The sequence below is a fragment of the Ciconia boyciana genome, chromosome 10, assembly GCF_034638445.1.
Source record: "Ciconia boyciana chromosome 10, ASM3463844v1, whole genome shotgun sequence".
Taxonomy (NCBI): domain Eukaryota; kingdom Metazoa; phylum Chordata; class Aves; order Ciconiiformes; family Ciconiidae; genus Ciconia; species Ciconia boyciana.
Window position 1 is genome coordinate 2,520,164 of NC_132943.1, and position 18,029 is coordinate 2,538,192.

The 18,029-nt window shown below is 40.3% G+C and overlaps 1 protein-coding gene across 2 annotated transcripts in view; it reads right to left on the bottom strand.

Moving 5' to 3' along the window:
• Positions 1-18,029, bottom strand: part of RIF1 (replication timing regulatory factor 1) — a 37,247-nt gene that overhangs the window by 2,789 nt on the left and 16,429 nt on the right. Inside the window, exons 16-32 of one of the 2 annotated variants that reach the window (XM_072874054.1) lie at positions 16,417-16,490; positions 16,131-16,311; positions 15,010-15,117; positions 14,622-14,771; positions 13,080-13,179; positions 11,724-11,988; positions 9,867-9,909; positions 9,344-9,546; positions 8,491-8,590; positions 7,944-8,087; positions 7,070-7,212; positions 5,973-6,062; positions 5,838-5,892; positions 1,773-4,562; positions 1,109-1,249; positions 757-834; positions 551-666 (exon numbers count right to left, since the gene is read on the bottom strand). In XM_072874054.1, coding sequence (XP_072730155.1) covers positions 551-666; positions 757-834; positions 1,109-1,249; positions 1,773-4,562; positions 5,838-5,892; positions 5,973-6,062; positions 7,070-7,212; positions 7,944-8,087; positions 8,491-8,590; positions 9,344-9,546; positions 9,867-9,909; positions 11,724-11,988; positions 13,080-13,179; positions 14,622-14,771; positions 15,010-15,117; positions 16,131-16,311; positions 16,417-16,490 — 4,781 coding nt within the window. The remainder of the gene's footprint in view (positions 1-550; positions 667-756; positions 835-1,108; positions 1,250-1,772; positions 4,563-5,837; positions 5,893-5,972; positions 6,063-7,069; positions 7,213-7,943; positions 8,088-8,490; positions 8,591-9,343; positions 9,547-9,866; positions 9,910-11,723; positions 11,989-13,079; positions 13,180-14,621; positions 14,772-15,009; positions 15,118-16,130; positions 16,312-16,416; positions 16,491-18,029) is intronic. The other variant, XM_072874056.1, reaches the window with a different exon arrangement.

Here is an 18,029-nt window from a genome sequence, read left to right on the forward strand (position 1 = left end):
CTTTTTGTGGTTTATCCTACATCCATCCGAGAACGGGGTTCTAAAGCCCACTCCCATGTAACGAGTGGAAGGATAAGGAGCCGAACGCACTAGAAAAGGGCATTCTGAGCAGTTCCCGCCCCACGTCTATAGTTTGTTGTGACAAGTTATCAAAATTCAGATCGGAAACCATGTTAGCCGAGCACCTGGCCTTTGTACATTTGAAATGTAGATTTTGTTTGTTTGTTTTGGAAATTCCACTTCAGTACACAGAAAGCTCCAACTGCTTTGTCACAGATCGTTAAGATCAATCTGCTCTGCCATGTGAAATGGCGAAAGCTCCCTGTGCTCCTGGGTGCAAGCTTTTCATAGTCTGACAAGAAAGACAACTTGAATAATTCCAAAATAGTTAAGTCTCTCCCCCACCAAACCAACCTCCCTCCTGTTAAAAATACTTGGCAAAAGATGTCTCTAAGTCATCGCGTTTTGCATCAGAAAATTTGGTTTTGTAGGTTCAGTAAGAATTCTGCTTCTATTAAAGTGTGATCTTCAAAAGCAACAATCCACTTACCATATGTTTGATGTAATCTGGGGTAGAATCACATCAACTGGTGCTTTGCAGCCAACTAAGGCAGGATACACGCATTCTGTAGGGCAAGGCAGCGATTCCTTAGCCATCTCTGTAATCTTGAATAATACAGAAAAGTTATTAAATTAACCATCACACAACAATACAGGAGAAAATAGAAGAGATACATGAACCAAAGCACTTCTTACTAAACACTTCTTTGAGCTCTTAAATTTAGGGTTACGAGATCCTGGGGACAGAAATCCTTTGGTTGGAGTGGTAATATGCTGGATAGAAAAAGAGGAAAAAATATCTCTCAGGATCGCAGGAATTCAGTTAATCGTAAGATTCTAGCTACCTACATCTCAGAGCGCATTTGTCTTCAGAGAGTAACAGAACAAGTCAGGCTAAACCATTGACAACTATTTCTTACACTCACTGATTCTCTGCTCTTACAATTGTTTGCAAGTGACTATGAACATGCACTACAGCACCGTTACCCAAGATAAATGAGAAACGCGAGTACTTATGACATACAGAATACACGCTAACGGAATTTACCTTAGCCTGAATGTTAGATAAAATTTTAAGACTTCGGGAAGATGGCGAAGAAGAATGGGACCTGATAACAGGACTTCTCCTATCTATGTCATCTGCCAGTCCTTCTTGATAAATTGGATCTGCAAAAGAGACTCGACGAATCTGTTTTTAGAGAGAAGTAGTTTTTATAGTGTGAACTCAAACCACCACACGCTGGTGAAGTAAGTCTGAGGAGACAGTTTGAAATCAAGTCATGCAAGTTCTCCAATGACACGGATGATGTTTCACCCGAGGACAGAAACTGCGTCTGCCTTAGTACTAAAGGAAACATTAAGTGCATTTTGTACAAAGCTGCTCAAAACCCCAAGTAAGACCCTGACTACGTATACAGAGGTTCTGCAGTAACATTTGTTGCTCTGCAACCCAGGCAGCAGATTGGACTTGGGCGCTCTGTTTCAAAAATAAAACTCCCCACCCTAAGCCCCCATAACGCAAGCCCGCCAGTGCTTGTACATTACAAAAAGAAATCTGTAAGTCTTCAGCTTCAGCATAAGATCACTTACAATGAAAAAAATGGTCAATAATTCAACATATTTGGAACTCAATACACTACAGACACTGTTACATATCCCAGTTATGACCCGAGTGACTTGTGAGTATCACAGAATGAATCACATCACGATACCTTATTAGCAGGTGACAGGGAATCATCATCTTGATTTCTTTTTACACCTCTCTTTAAAATACTAGTGGACGGAGAAGCTGAAGGAGACCACATGCAGCGTGCCTGCATACCATTTGGGCTTTCATTAACTAACACTAAAGAATCCTGATCTTCCAGCTTTCGAGGTGAATCCACATTGTTATGTTCTACTGCATCTTCTTTGCTTTCAAGCACCGCAATTTCAGTCTCCAGTAATTCCTCCTTCACCTCTTTATCTTGAATAATGCAACTTTCTCCTACAGCGTTCTCAGCTGCTGCTTTATCATCCCAATTGCTTTCTAGCTCATTCATCTGTTTTTTCTCAGGTTTGCTAACAGCAATCAGTGCCTCAGGTATCTCCTCCAGCTGTCCATTCTGTCTGACTTCTTCCTTTTCTGTAGCTGCTGGTTCTTTGCTTTGATTCCCTGCAGCCAGACAGCTGTCACCAGGCTCATCTGAAACACGCTCCAACGGACACTGTTCAGTTTGGTCACTCGGTTCAGCCAGTTCTTTTATTTCCGCTATGGAGTCACCGATTTCACCTGCTATACCCTCTGGATTATCTAGATCCTCCTCCACTACACCACTATTTCCTTGCAGATTATCTTCAGATGTTCTCTCTCTTTCCACATTAAATGCACTGGATTCCTTAGGAGGATGCAATGGAGTGCTCATTGCACAAGGTGCCATGGACAAGCTCTCATCAAAATTGGAATTACTGGACATCTCTGATGTATTTACAGACGGCTGAACTGGGGTGGTTTGGGGCCCGCTCAGTTCATGAGTGGTCTCACTTCTTGATTCAGTGGCTGACATTACTCGCTGCTTTGACTTTTTAGAACAGCAATCACAGTTCCTTAGTCTTTTTGGCCTTTTGCTTCTTTTGTGCTGACACTCAGGTACTTGCAAAGAGGAAGGATCACCTCCTGAAGCATTTGCTCCTGGCACATATTCAGGCAGAACAGGTGACCAAGTGTTTTCTATGTTTGTTTGCTTCTCAACGTGTTTATTTTCCTCTGCTGCTTTCAAATCTTGATCAAATACACCTGGGTTGGTGAATGATTCCATCGATGTATTGCTCTTGCTTTGTTCCACATCCGTGTTCTGTGCATCAGGTGGATTCTTTGAGCTGGCAGATCCCGCAGCTTTGCTAGCATCTGTAGGAATTCCTTGGTGTTTCGGGTCACACTGTTCAGATGTCAATGCAGTATCTGTGCTGACCTCATGGCTTAGTTCACCTTTATTTGCTTCCAACAGATCCTTAGCTTCGTTTCCTTGGGAAGACACCTCATGGCTATGGCTTCCTGGCTGTAGATCTTTCAATTTACCTTCAAGAGAATCACTCCTATTTTTCACTTTGGCAGATCTTTTCTTCCTTGTGCTTTCTTCCTTGGCCTCCGAGCCATCAGCCTCTGAATTTTCTATGCTGGAAAGCAATCCTTGTGAAGCTCTTCTTGTGTGGTATCGTGGGCGTTCAATCTTCTTCTGACCTACTGTACTTGAGCTACAGTCCTGACCTTCCGTGTCAGTCTTCAAGTTATCTTCCAACCTCCTCACACTTTTGTTCTCTTCCTCATCGAGGCCCCTTGAAGCAGGAGACTCCTTTGAGCTTAAGTCCTCTGCAGCAGTTCTCTCGGGTAGGTTGCTTTCTTTTTTATTTGTATTTTCTGCAGTTTTCCCAGAGACTTTCTGCTTTTGGGATACATCATCTTTAGTCTGCGGCCCCTTCTTTTGCCCAGATTTTTCATCTTCTTTACGTCTGTCTCTCTTTTGGTGGCCATCTTCCTTATCTTGACTACCTGCTGTACTTTCTACAGTTTCTGACCGTCGTCTTGAAGAACGTCTTAGTATTTTCTGATTAGGAGACACATGTGGAACCTGACTGTCGTCACCTGTTACCTGGTCAGATGACACCGTTGTCTCTGGGGGTGTATTTTCTTTAGAATCCATATCTGCCGCCTGGGCCTCTTCCATTTCTGCTATCGTATCTTCGACTTTTCTAATTTCTACTTCTGTAGAATGGAGAGCTTGGGACTGAGCAAGGAGGATGTGTTCCATGTCTTCCATGTCTTCTATTCTAGAAGGAGGTCCAGGACTATTTTCCATACTGTTGGAAGTGAAAGACTCTTGTGTGCTTTTCTCTTGTTCTGACCCAAGTAACAACTTGGATTGCTTATTGCCTTGGTGCTCCATTTTACTCTGCCTGCGCGTTAGCCTTCGTATTGCAGTAAATATTTGTTCAGACTCAGATTTTGAAGGCTTTTTATTTTCTTCTCCAGATTTTTCTGGTTTAGCACCAGTCTTGCATACATTTGTATTTTCCTGTTTACCTGCCACAGAAGCGCTTCCAGACATCTCCGATAAACCGTTTAATGCTGAAAGGCTAAAGGGTCTGTTCTCTGAACTACCAAATTTCTCCAAAGTAATAAAAGACTGCCGTCGGCTTGCAGGCTGCGGTGTTCCAGAAATGATGTCACTTGAAGTTGAACTGTTGCTGACATTTGAAGTGTTTTCATTCCCTACTAAGGGCTCCTTCGAAGCTGTTTCCACAGTACTTGTTTCTAACCCCTTTCCAACCGATGGCTCCTCCGGAATCTTTCCAGCTGCATCCCTTTTTGACTCTCCCTCGCAGTTTAAAGTTGAGCTCTCCTCTATGTGAGTGACAGGTGACTTTTTCACACAGGCAGCATTCTCAAGAGGATTATCCGATTTGCAGTCCTCTCTGATTTCATCCGATTTGTTGGTGCATCCTTCACTCTTTGCATTTTCTTCCTGTCCCAAAAACATGAACAGCTAAGTATTGTAGTTTTCTATGAATATAATATAAAAAAGCCAGCTCTGGTACAACACACCCACAAGGTTTTTCAAACCACCCTTCCTTCAAATTATTTTATCATCTGTCCTTCTGTAGTTATAAGAGACAAAAATTTTTGCCTTCTTAAAGCCATTTAATCTCAAAACATGAAGACCTGTAAAAATGTTTTATTTAAGTTTTGCAAGAGATATTAACAAACCTACTACTAAAACAGTTTTTACGAAAAATCTGCTGTGTTTTACCTACTGTCTCTTTGGCCCTACAGTTGCTCAAGCTAGCTGTTTAGCCAACTCCTCTCCAAAAGTGAAGAGATCTATAGTTATGATTTACAATTCTGCCCCCCCCCCCCCTACTATTTAATCCCCCTCAAGCCCTTACAGCTTCATCCAACAACAGTTTGGAATGTGGCAACATGGCTAAGCTGTTCAAGAGCATGACCCACTAGAGTAATATAGAAAGCAACATTAAAAAAACCATGTCACTTTTAAAAGTAAAAATAGTTCCACAAAAGGATGATGCATACCAAATGCATCTGCTAGGGAAAAAAAAGTGTTATGGAAGAGAAATCAGTGGTAAGATTCCTAATGTGAAGCAAGCCAATTAAACAATTCTTAGAGCAGCGCCATAGCGAGTCACAGGAAGTCAGGGCTACAGCTTTTGGCTACTTTAACCCCAATAAAATATTAGTCAGTGGTAGCATATACACGACCGATCCATAAGTCCCTCTAATACCTGCAGCTGTGTAACAAAACTTAAACACATCCACACTAAAACTAATTGTATAAATCCTCCCATTTAGAAATCAAGTAAAAATGCTTAATGATTGGCCCTTTCTGGTGGAAAAGACAAAGCAGAACACAGCACAAAACACGGCAACGGTATGGAACTCCAGCCTGGCGATGAGAGCGAAATACAAACCACAGCAGCTGTCAGTGTATTCCGTAGTCACGGAGCCTGTGTCCGTATTATTCGGACGTGGAAAAAACAGAGGAAGCCCAAGAAAAGTATATTCTCAAGAGTCTTGCAGGTTAAGGAAATTATTCCTGTGAACTAATACATTTGGGGGTACATTTTTTTTGCTTGAAGAGTTTCCAAGTCAAACTTAAAACGGTATCATAAGCAGTAATCAAGGAGTTTTGCCATTAATTACCAGAGCTACTAATATGAAGAAAACATCACTGGTATGGTTATAATTCTGATCTCTTAATTACCCTTAGACAATAAGAAATTACCTGAGGCTTGTTTTTAGTATCTTCTTTTGCATTTTCTATTAAAGATGATTTTTCCCTAAAATAGAAGTTACTTAAATTAGAAGCGTAGCAGAAAAGGGGACACCTTTAATGTACATACTGGCCACCTTTACTTACAAAGAATCTTCCTGGCTTTGAGTATACTGTGAAAACAAGGTAGTATCTTGCGATGTGTCCAAATTGTTGTACATAGCAGGAATACCAACTCTGAAACAAACCCAGAAATGGTAAGTCAGATTCTTTTTTTAAAAAAATACAAGAAGGAGAGGGTAGTGTAATGCATTAATTGCAAGCGAGCAGATACTTGTATGAAGTGGACTGAACTTCCAAACTCTCAAGACTACTCAAACTGCAACACGCATCCAGGCAGGGACTGCTGCACCAAAGCAGGGCAGCGGCTACGGAGTATCAGGAGACTGCGTGACTGCACACTCCACTCCCTGTTCTGGGCAGAAAACACACAATATTGCAACTGGCTGCTGCAACCTCACGCTCCAACTGATGATTTATCTCCTTATTTCAAGACCACTGTTTTCAGTTGCATGAAGTCTTTTTTAATTTGAAACATGCTTTTGGGGAAAAAAGCTGTGACTGGGATCCCACTCCGCAAAGAATTCATCACCACACGCTAACAATATAATCCAACTGAGTTCATGTCAAGCATCACTGTACACAAATTTTGCTTACACTGCGTTTTTGCTGCCTGCGTACAGAAAACACTCTAGTATTGTTTTCTCGCATTAAAAGAGGATAATTCTAAAGATTCCCTTGCAATTAAGATGAGTCTTGTGAATATCCTAATTTCTGATACACTGCTGACGTAAGACTTCTCTTCAAATTTGGAAGTCTTTCCTTCAGATCAGATAAAAAAACCAAACCTCTTTCATTTCAATGATTTAAGAAAAATGACATCTTCCATTTCACACTGCAAGTGCGAGTCATGAAGTAAAAATGTAAACTCCAAATTACCAAACTCCAAACAGGTAACAGAGAAGATAGTTAATCCAAACAGGAAATGCAGATCAGAGAATAATTTGGTTGCTTTAAAATAGTAAAGCAAGGAACTTTGTTAGCTTTAAGCTTTATAACTTGTACGAAAGAGTAAGACTTAATTACCTATAGTAGTCTGAGATACAGGAATTGAAGTTATGTCAATGTACATACTCAATGTGATGACATTTCACATCAAGTTTAAAACAGAATAAATTACAGACCTCTTTGACCTAAGCACTTCTTTTTGATGTTCCGTCAATATTCTTGGTTTTGTTTCGGGAGGAATGAAGACAAAATCAACAGATTCCTCCTCTTCCAAAAGTCTCTCACTTTTGGTCTTCGAAGATGAAAATTCTAGTTTCAACTACAGAAAGGAAAAAAACCCACCTGGATTAGAAACAAAATAAAGGAATTGAAAGTGTTTTCATAGTTCAGGTACAGCCATCCTAAATGGAACAGTTCTCAAATAACCGCAGTTCTTTCAGCGTATTAATCGCCACAAATCCCTCCGTAGGTGCCGAGTTTCTTCATGACTGGTTCTTTCCCCCAGCACTACCGCCTAGGGGAGATTCTGCAGCCCCTCCTCCCTGCCCTTCAGTAAGGTTCTGCACATCCTTTAGTGTCTTGAGGTTCAAAGCCTGTCACAGGCAAAGGTACCTCAATACTCATGAGGAGGAGTATTTACTGCCGTTTACTAAATCAGCGATTCCTTAGGAATACACCACCCTTCTCTCCCTAGCGCAAGTGACAGATCGGAGCACGCAGCACAGGTCGACCAAAACAGAGATCCACCTCAACACCTGAATGCGTCACAACCTGCAACCAGACCGAGGTGTGAGTTTTGTATCTGGTTGCCACTCCCCCATCCACCAAGCAGCCTTCCCTGATCCCTCCTTAAAACTCAGCAATCTGTAAACTCAGAAAATTTTAACAGGCAAATTTAATTACAGTGTGCTATACGGTGTACATTTGAAAGAAACTATTGCAGCATCACAAAATGCGTTAATTTTTAGAGAATTTACAGCAACACACTAGATGTTCTGCTGCAGAATATAATAGATTTGATTCTACCGCACCTATCTGGAAACACCTTACCTTTGCAGATGTTACTTGCACATTACTGGACTTGTCTTTTACTTCGTTTTTTAGTTCATTCGTCTGTGCCAATATAGAGTCTCGTTTTTGACCCAACTTTACTTCCATTCCACTTATCTTTGCATCCAGCTGCGAATTTTCCATCTATTCAAATAAAAATACACTGAATGCATTGTATGAAGAAACTCCAAGCTCACAAGCCCATTCTGAGATATATTAATTTCTACAACTAAACTGTCCCACACTCCCATTTTCCTCTAAATTACGTAGAGGACAACTTAAAAAATTAATTATTTCACACGAGCTAGTAGAGCCCCAAATTTAAAATGCATAAACTGTGAAGAACCAGCTCAGCCTTTTGACAGTGCTTACCCAGCATAGTTTATCATTCCAAAGATGAAGGAAGCGCAGGCCAGTCACAGTAAAAATCAAAACTGACCTTGCCGCTACCTTCTGAACAATTCCCATGAAGTTACACACGTGAAGCACTATGTTATACACAAGTTACACACAATGAAGCACCCGCTGGGGTCAACAAAACACTTACTGCATCAGAAAATGGGCCACTGTATTCTTCGGCTATCTCAACGCTTTCAAAACCAGGCAGCAAGAGTGGAATTTTCTTTTTGGCTTGGTTTAACACAGATCTGCTCAACAAAAAAGAATTTTAAACTTTGGGGGAGGGTACACAACAAGACCAGCAGATATCCCAGCTTGCACAAAAAGCAGAATATAAGTGGTAACCAGAACACCACCAATTCATTTGTACAGAACCTGACATCTCTTCCTTTAAAAATCACAGAATCGTATAGGTTGGAAAAGACCTTTAAGATCATCGAGTCCAACCGTAAACCTAACACTACCAAGCCCACCACTACACCATGTCCCCAAGCACCTCACCCAAACGGCTTTTAGATACCTCCAGGGATGGCGACTCAACCCCTTCCCTGGGCAGCCTGTTCCAGTGCTGGACAACCCTTTCAGGGAAGTAAAATTTCCTAATATCCAGTCTAAACCTCCCCCAGTGCAACTTGAGGCCATTTCCTCTCGTCCTATCCCTTGTTACCTGGGAGAAGAGACCGACCCCACCTCTCTACAGCCTCCTGTCAGGCAGTTGTAGAGAGCGAGGAGGTCTCCCCTCAGCCTCCTTTTCTCCAGGCTGAACAACCCCAGGTCCCTCAGCCGCTCCCCATCAGCCTTGTGCTCCAGACCCTTCCCCAGCTCCGTTGCCCTTCTCTGGACACGCTCCAGCCCCTCCATGTCTCTCTGGGAGTGAGGGGCCCAACACTGAACACAGCATTCGAGGTGCGGCCTCACCAGTGCCCAGTACAGGGGACGATCACTGCCCTGCTCCTGCTGGCCATGCTAAATATATAAATACAAAAATGTGCGTATCTTACTTTAACTCTTCAGGATACGTTAATGACGTAGTCTTAGCAAATGTCACATTCCAGAAGTGGGCACACTGGTTGCGGATCTGTTTGCTCTTATGCTGAAATACCGCACAGAGCAAGGGAGAAAGCTGCTCCAGCAGTTCACTATCGTAAGAGCCAGTGCAGTGAGACTGTAAACACAGGATAATCTCGGCCAGGAGTTTTTCAAGCTGAGGGAGAGGAGAAACAACACGGTTTTTATTTAATTCAAATACTGCACGTATTCACTATTTAAGTTTAAAACATTATCCCATAGAATAGTATGGCCTGAATAAACAAGTTTAAACACCACACCACATGAAAAGTCTAGCAGCTAAGCTTAGTGTCCTCCCCTCAGCTACCTTTTTAGTAAAAAATAAATCGTTTAAAAATTAAATCTCTACCTTCATTATTTTTCTTTTTTTTTTTGTTAGAATACAGGATGAACAGCAAAACTCCAGTGGCACGCACACATTTTCCCCAACCCCAGCTATTTCTCTAGCAAATTTACCTTGTTGTTAAGATTACTGTATACTTTAGATACATCAGCAAGCCTGCCAAAACAAACAAAAAAGTTATATTTTGCCAACTCATTTATCCCAAGCATAAGAATTAAACACATAATGCACTCAAGCACTGCACACTAGCTTTAGTATACAACCTGATGAAATAATGTTGCAAAACAAGCCTCCCACTAAAAAATTTCCTGATGTAAAGTTTCCCGTAAGCCTATCCTTTAACCCCAGTGATACTTATACGCTAACTTTGAGAGAAACTAATGGAAAGATCAGCAGTAATTAGTACAAACTTAAAATTAAAGGTTTTCTTATGAAGTAACTTCTAACTGCCTTCTTTGTGTCGCTCTTAGCCCTCTCCCCAAACAGATTTCCCAGGCCCCGTAAGTATCTGCATTAAAAAGCTGAAGTACCACCTAAACTGAGTAATTTCATGTAAATACATCCCTAGGTACACCATCCTAAAAAACATGAGAAAACTGTTTTATTTTATAATTTAATAATTCATTTTACAAGCCTGTGACCTCCAACCTGAAGAGGTTCCCAAACTTGTATTTGCTTGCACATGCCTTCCTTCGAAAAGATAAATCCAACGCTCACTTCTCCCTTTTAATAAATAATTCTGAGAAAGACAATGCTCAAACAAAGGCAGATGAGATGGGAGATGGAGAGAGGTGGTGTTCAACTCAACCTTGCACAGGAACAAGTGGATTCTTGCCTCCGACACAGGGACTCCCAATGAATTTTAGATTAGTGGGAGCAGTCTTGCTTCAAGTTTCAGTAAAAGCTTCAAGAAAACACTGAAGGGCTGACTGGCAGCATCCTATCCTATCCTCCCTCCTCCCCAAACACTCAAAGCTGCACTCCATTTCTTCTCCTTATCCTGAGCAAAGTGTACATCTCTTGTACCATCAACAAATCGGGGACAAGCCTCTGCCAGCCCCCTCCCACCAAGCCCCTAATAATTCCATCACATCCTGGGAAGAGAAGCCTACAACAATTTAAAAATGAAAAAGCAAAGCCACATGACGGAAAAAAGCATGTAGCAACAAACAAGTATTTCTCAATACTTCCCTCTGCTTAAAAACTGACAGGATTTTAGCGCACTTCAACTTCTTATAATTTCTCTGTTCCCTACAAAAATGTACGCAGTTCCTGCCCACTAGAAAACAAATTACTGTTAATAAGTATCTTCACTGCAGTGAAAACAAACAGCAGGTGGAAACTAAGCACTTTAGTCTTGCCGAGGTGACAAGACATTTGCTCTAGAGAGACAGCAATTGTAAATACCAACCTTTCAGAAGCCCTACAGGTTTCCTTTCACGTATGACTACATAGGTTTGGTTTTATTTCTAAAGAAAAGCATTACATCAGAGGCAGCTACTCACACGTGTGCTTTTCTGAATCCCACCGAAGGTCACTGGAGGGCAGGGCTGCGCCGCAGGCCCTCCAGTAACATGCCTGCCATGCGGTGGTTCCCACCAGCCACCACCCTGGGTACACCCCACCCCAGGGTACACCCCACCTGCCCAGTCCGGGCACTCTGGTTCACGTGCAGCAATTGTAGAAAACAGCAAGTTCTCAGCAACTACCTTACAGACCCATTCCTTCTGCAGCATCTGAGTGCACTACAAAACTGGTACCTACTAGCTAGGCTGACCCTAGTAAAATGCACGGTGCTCGCAAAGGTGAGAGACTTGGCAGAAGTTGGAAATTCTTAGCGCATTAGTGCCAAAGCTTTGAAAACCCCCGAGCTATATTTAAATACACTGCTTGCTACAGACCACACACAATTTCACCAATATGCAGCAATACAATGAATCCAGTTTTCCAACCATTCTTAAAATACTCACTTTGTTTTTTCATAAAACACTGCCAGGGGTTTTGAAAAAATTGCAAACATAGTCCCAATCACTGAAGGCAATGAAACGTGGCTGATGATGTTGTGAAGAATAGCAATAATTGAAGGACCAACAGAGACCAACGTTTCTGAACAGATTTCTTTGGAACTGAACACATGGAAAGAGTTTAGTAACATCACCAGGAGTTTAAATAGAGAGGCAAGCTTTCCAAGGGGCTCCTTTTTCTTCTTAGACCAATCTGTAGGTGTCTGTGGAGCTAACATAAAAAAAAGAAGTTAATTTTTTCCCTATGTAACCAACATGCATTACAACAAAACACATCTGAACTTTGAGAAACAAAACTTTGATTCCCAAACTATATCTACATACAAATAGTTTAAACCGGACCTAAGAAAGGACATACGTTTTTAATGCATAATTTTATCATACTGCTACAGATGTGATTCCTATTCCTCTTATTTGTATGTATGGTTGGTCACACGAACAACTATGCTTTTAAGTATCTTTAATGCCTACTTCCAGAAGAACAGCAACCGCTCTAGAGATACTAGCTGATATGCATAAATTCTGGAACAGGCGAGGAGGAGGGAAGGGGAAATATCAAGTTTTATTAGTTCATTTATTTATTTGTAAGTGAAGTTTCCATCATGTTTTTCCTCATCAACATTTCCAATTAAAGCATTTAATTCCTTCAGCAGTCCAACACAATGTCTTACTACTTTTTAACAAATTCATATGGGACAGAGAAATTACAAAAAACTTCATTTTCTAAGTAATTTCCTCAGCGTAGGAAACAGAACAAAGAGCATTTCACATCCAATGACCTTTTGTGTTCTGTTAAACCTCCTCTTGGCTATTTTATGCAAAGCAGCTTCAGGAGCAGTAGACTTTCAAATGTTACGTTAACAGTTTATCATCAGTTTTAGGCAGGTATTATAACTAGACTGTGGATTATGATCAAGCTTAGTTGCTTCAGATTATGTCTGAACAAAGCAAAAGCAGCAGATTTCACATGCAAAAATAAACTCATAGCCAAAACATCACCTACAACTTCAGAAACAAGCAGTGTTTTACAGCGAACTGAAAAGTAAAGTGGCCTCAACGTTCACATCAATTTCAGATGTATTTTGTCAGGCTATGCAGTAACTACTCAACCGCTCCACAAAGAGAAAAGATCCGATACTCAAATATGCACATTGGATGGTATTTTGAGTTCCTTTTTATTATTTTGTTTGCCAACCCCTTCAGTGCTTCGATGTCACCACTTCTGCATCTACAACAACTCCAATTTTAAACCAACTCTGGAAGAAAGACACAGAAAATCCCGATATTCAAGTATTTTCTTACATCTGTTTTTTGGCTGATATTTAGTACCATATGGTGCAAAGTTGATGCAGTCAACCATAACTGATAAAATATGGGTGAGACCATCCATCATTGAAAACATCTGAGGAGGAAACAGAAGTCATCAGCAAAGCCCAAAAGAGCAACTGACAGAAAAAAAAAGCGTCGGCCATTCAGGACAGCAATACAAACAGCTTTTAAATTTACAAGTGGATGAAATTTGTCTGCATTATCAGGTAAGACTCAAATAAGATTACATTTTAAAATACACACATTTACACAAGCTGAAGTTTTCCCATTCTATACAAGTAAGACATAAGCACATATAAAATTTAAAGAGGCAAAACAGCAACAGACAGCTGTAAGAAGGTGTTAGATTTAAGATGCATCAAAAGTATTGAGGCTCAAGGTATGAGCTGTCTAGCAAAACATGTTACCAAATGCCAGTGTGTGCCTAAGTTCAGTTACTGTACAAAGCCTGGTTTTCAGAAAAGTCACTGCAGGCATAACAAGAAGGCTGTCATTAACATTCAGGAAGCACGATTGATTTCTAGTACATACAAAAAGATGGGTCAAGCTCCCCCCCCGCCCCCCAGTTAATCACAAATTCTTCCAAATAAAAAAAAACCCCTTGCTTTTAAAAGAAGGTACATTGATATTGTGGGCCAAAAAAACAGTTTAGTTTCAATGTAACTTATAAACTGAAGCTCTAAATTGTTTAAGTTTGGCTTGCTTAATAATTATTAATTTTTGAAAACTGAAGTTTATCATTAGGATGCAGCAGCATCCAAAGGAAGTTATAATGATGTAAACGCCCAAATTCCATGTTTTCAAATTCCATTTTTCTCTCATCTGTTTCTTATTTATTCTTTCCATGGTATGTTTTCAAAAGAGAGTCAACTTCGGAACATAAAATCTTTTGTGCTTCAAAGCTACCGTTCACTGACACCTACAGACACTCTACCTCCCCATATGACGTGGGCTTGCAAACAGGCAAGACAGATAATGTAAAGGCTTCCTCTTTCAAAACCTCTCTCTCTCATAAAACTCTGAAGTCAAGTCTTTAAATTTTAGCGTACAAGGTTGATGGTACCAGGAACAGAGCAAGTTATGCCCTCTGAACACTACAGTGCTACTCTCCCCTCCCTCCTAATCAAAATGCCTGGGTCTGTGGTATTTGTTAATTCAACCTGTAGTTACTTTATATATATACACGCACACTTCAACTGGCCCAATCATATTTACCCTTTATTTTTACTAAACCAGTATTACTTAAATAGTTAGAAAACAAATCCAAAGACTGCTTAACTCCTATTTTATATTTAAGCTTATAATTATTTTTACTCTTTTTTTTCAATCCATTTCTAGATTAACTCCAGCTCCTGTTAGTAAAAAAAATTTGGTTACGGCTTTATCTAAGTCTCACCCAAAACACTTTAAGTCATAGAAAGTACTACATTAGAGTTTACAATAGGTTCTTACATCTAATTTAAAATATATCTGCTAAAGTATTTATATAGTTCAATATCACTGGTTTATACTCACTACTGGAGTTTCACCTTCTAGCCCAGATATTATTTTGGCACAAAGTTCTTCACAGCATAGGTTTTCTTCTGCTGTTGCAACTAAAGCAGCACAGCGAGCAAATGCTCTATACAGGTCTGACCAAGTGCGCAACAAGGATTTCATAGTTGGCTTTAACAACAGAAAGAAAAAGTTTATAAATATCAATGTCTGTGCATAGAGATAAAAACTTGCTTTAAGTTTTCTTCTTCTGTCAAAACCTATGTAACGCAAGAATTCCAACCCTGGAGCAGTGGTGCAACGTAGATACACACTGGTAATTAACTCTACTCTGAGATTATCAGATAGTACTTTATAGTTTTTATAAACCCCGCATGGTTTCTAATGGACATTATACACTTGCTGTTACCTGTGGAAATTCCTGAACGGGGAAGATATGTGATACTGGTAGCAACAATGCACTATAAACAGCATTGAAGTTGTGTTCCAGTGCATCACCCTGATTCACTTCGTTAGTCTGCAATGAGAAAACAATTTTCTGGTTAAGGAAGCTGCAAAATTTAGATGACAAAAAGGCTGTTCTAAATACATTTATTTGGGACATAAAATCTGCAAGCTAAATTGCCAGTGGCATTTTGAAATTAGCTATTCTCGGTCTTTCAAGAGTTCAAGCTGATCCTGCGATTTAGAGAGATAAAGAGCACCGTTTCTTAATTCCAAAATAACTTAATTCCAAGAATCAAAACGATCAATTAGAAAATGTCTTATGTATTTTTTTACTTATTTCAGTTGCAATAAGTGATGACAGCAACCTACTTAAAGCACCTAAAACTTTCTTCATAAAACCTAAGATTTTTAGGTATGACAACTACCTGAGGATTAGTTTGACAACTCCTACATCTCAGGCAATGTACGACTAGCAAGTAACCTGCAGAACCTGTTGAATATTACACTTTATATGGCTTTCATGAGGGCTTCCAGTCAAGAAGTCTAACATTAGTAAGAAACACTGTTCTAATTACATCCTAAACATCACAACTCAGTATTTATTATATTTTCATGTAAAGCAAACAAGCCTCTCTGCATGTAAAAGTTACGAGGTCCTGAAGGGCAAGTTTCCACCCTTTGTAGCAGCAAGACTATGCTGAGGAGCGAAGGCTTGAAGCACATCTATAAACATGTTTATAATCCTAAAAAGGGAGAAAGCCATTCCCAACACTATACTGGGCACTGTACCTAAGAACGATCATTCTTATTGACTGGAATCACTTTAAGCCACACTTTGGATGACTACTCCACTGCTGTCCTTCATCCTACTTCACTGCAAATGCTCATACTCTGGTTAGGTACTTAAAAAAAAAAATGCTGCACACACTCCAGTTCCACAAGCACTACCAAGGCTTATGTCATTTTACCATCCCTTCAAGACGTGTAATTCCTAAAAAATACTTTAAGATAAAAAATCAGCACAAAGTTTTCCTGTGGTTTTTCTTGGGAGGTGGGAAATGGGGAAGAAAAAAGACACTATACCTGATTAATCCATTCGGTTAGCGGATTAACAACAATATTCCACATTCTCCAGAGATGCTCCTTATTTTCCACTTGCTTTGCACTCTGATTAATAATGCAGATCACAGACTCACTGAAAGCCAGCGGAGATGTAGGCCCAGACAAAACATAACCCACGAGCGTTGCTAGAATTACAAAGAATCTAGGGAAGAAAGTTAAATAGCTAACATGTTTTTCCCAACTTCAGCTGAAAAAAGTTTCTATAAAGTCTTAAACTACGGGAAGCTTGTTATAAACCACCACATACCTCTCATCTGTTACACAGCATTCCAAGAGGTTATTATGGAAAGGCAGCTGAATTAAGAACAAAGCTGGTGTTCCCTTGGAAGAGAAATTTAAGAGGTCAGAACAACATGTACATCGATCAAATGAAACGGCTGCCTCACATGTGTATCTATATAGTGTATTTAACTCCAAGCCAGAAATTTGCAATTATTAGAAGTTGTCAAAAATTGTCAATTCTAACACTTCAGAATAAAAGTGAGAGGTAAAGCTGGAAAGCTCAACTTCTGCTAGACCCCGGTGCTTCAGTGGAATACCAATTATACTATAGTTGAAGCAAAAAACTTCTGTATAAAAGGCTGCGAGTTTTATAGTACTTAATTATTACTGCCTTAACATTACAGGCAACACAATAAGGTAGGTGTACATAACACAATCAGGGTGTATGATGATACCTGGAACATGATGGAGCAACCTGAGATTTGCTTATTTCAAGGTTTCAGCAAGATACCTTTTGGACAACCTCTGTTAAAATCGATCACAAATATTTCAGGTTTGCTAACATTAAAGCATTTAACAAAATGCATTTAATACCTGCCAATTAAAGCTTCAAACACCTTAATAATGTTCTGACTCTTGTACCTAACTCAGAAAAAGCCTCCAAATGTAAACAAAACACCCAGGAAAAAAGCTGGGAGGAATTTCGAGAGTTGAGCTCTTAAGCCAATTCTGGTAGACAAAATTTTACACTACTCAGTTGAGTTGAAGTATTTGCTTACTCTGCTACGCTTTGGTCTTCTCTCAGATATCTGTCTGCTTTTAAAAGCCTCCAAATGAATTCTATGCACTCCCTGGCTAACAACGGAAATGTTTAGCTACTTTCATAGGCTAGAAAGCTCTGTCTCCACTGCCGCAAAATGAACAAGTTGCCCCCTAGCTACAGGTGGATGTAGGAGAAGAGCTGATCATCATCCAATTTTAAGTCTCTAAACAACCTTTTAAATTTTTAATAAATCTAACTGGTAGCATGCTCCTACTCAGCCTGCTCCACCCCAAACAAAAAAAACCCACCCCCCCACACAAGTGTCATTTCAGCCTTTTCTCACAGGTTATTTTTTGTGGTTCTCTCGATTGCCATAATCTCTTTCTCCCTTCCAATTTAGTACACAGAACAGTACCGCACTCCAGTTAGGGCTCGTTAGGACCAAAGTAGAACAGAGTAGTTCTCACTGCTAATGAATACCACCACTTTTTCTGCAGCAGACTATGGCCACTAAGTTCAGGCTTTAGTTCACTATGACTTCTGAACTTTTTCTGAAATAATGCTGTCTAGCATGATATTCTCTTCTCTGCTTCTGTGCATTTACAAGAGCATGTAACTGATAGGACAAGGGGTACTGCTTTAAACTGGAAGAGGGGAGATTTAGATTAGATCTAAGGAAGAAATTCTTCACTCTGAGGGTGGTGAGGCACTGGGAACAGGTTGCCCAGAGAAGCTGTGGATGCCCCATCCCTGGAAGTGTCCAAGGCCAGGCTGGATGGGGCTTTGAGCAACCTGGTCTGGTGGAAGGTGTCCTTGCCCACAACAGGGGGTTAGACTAGATGATCTTCAAGGTCCCTTCCAACCCAAGCCATTCT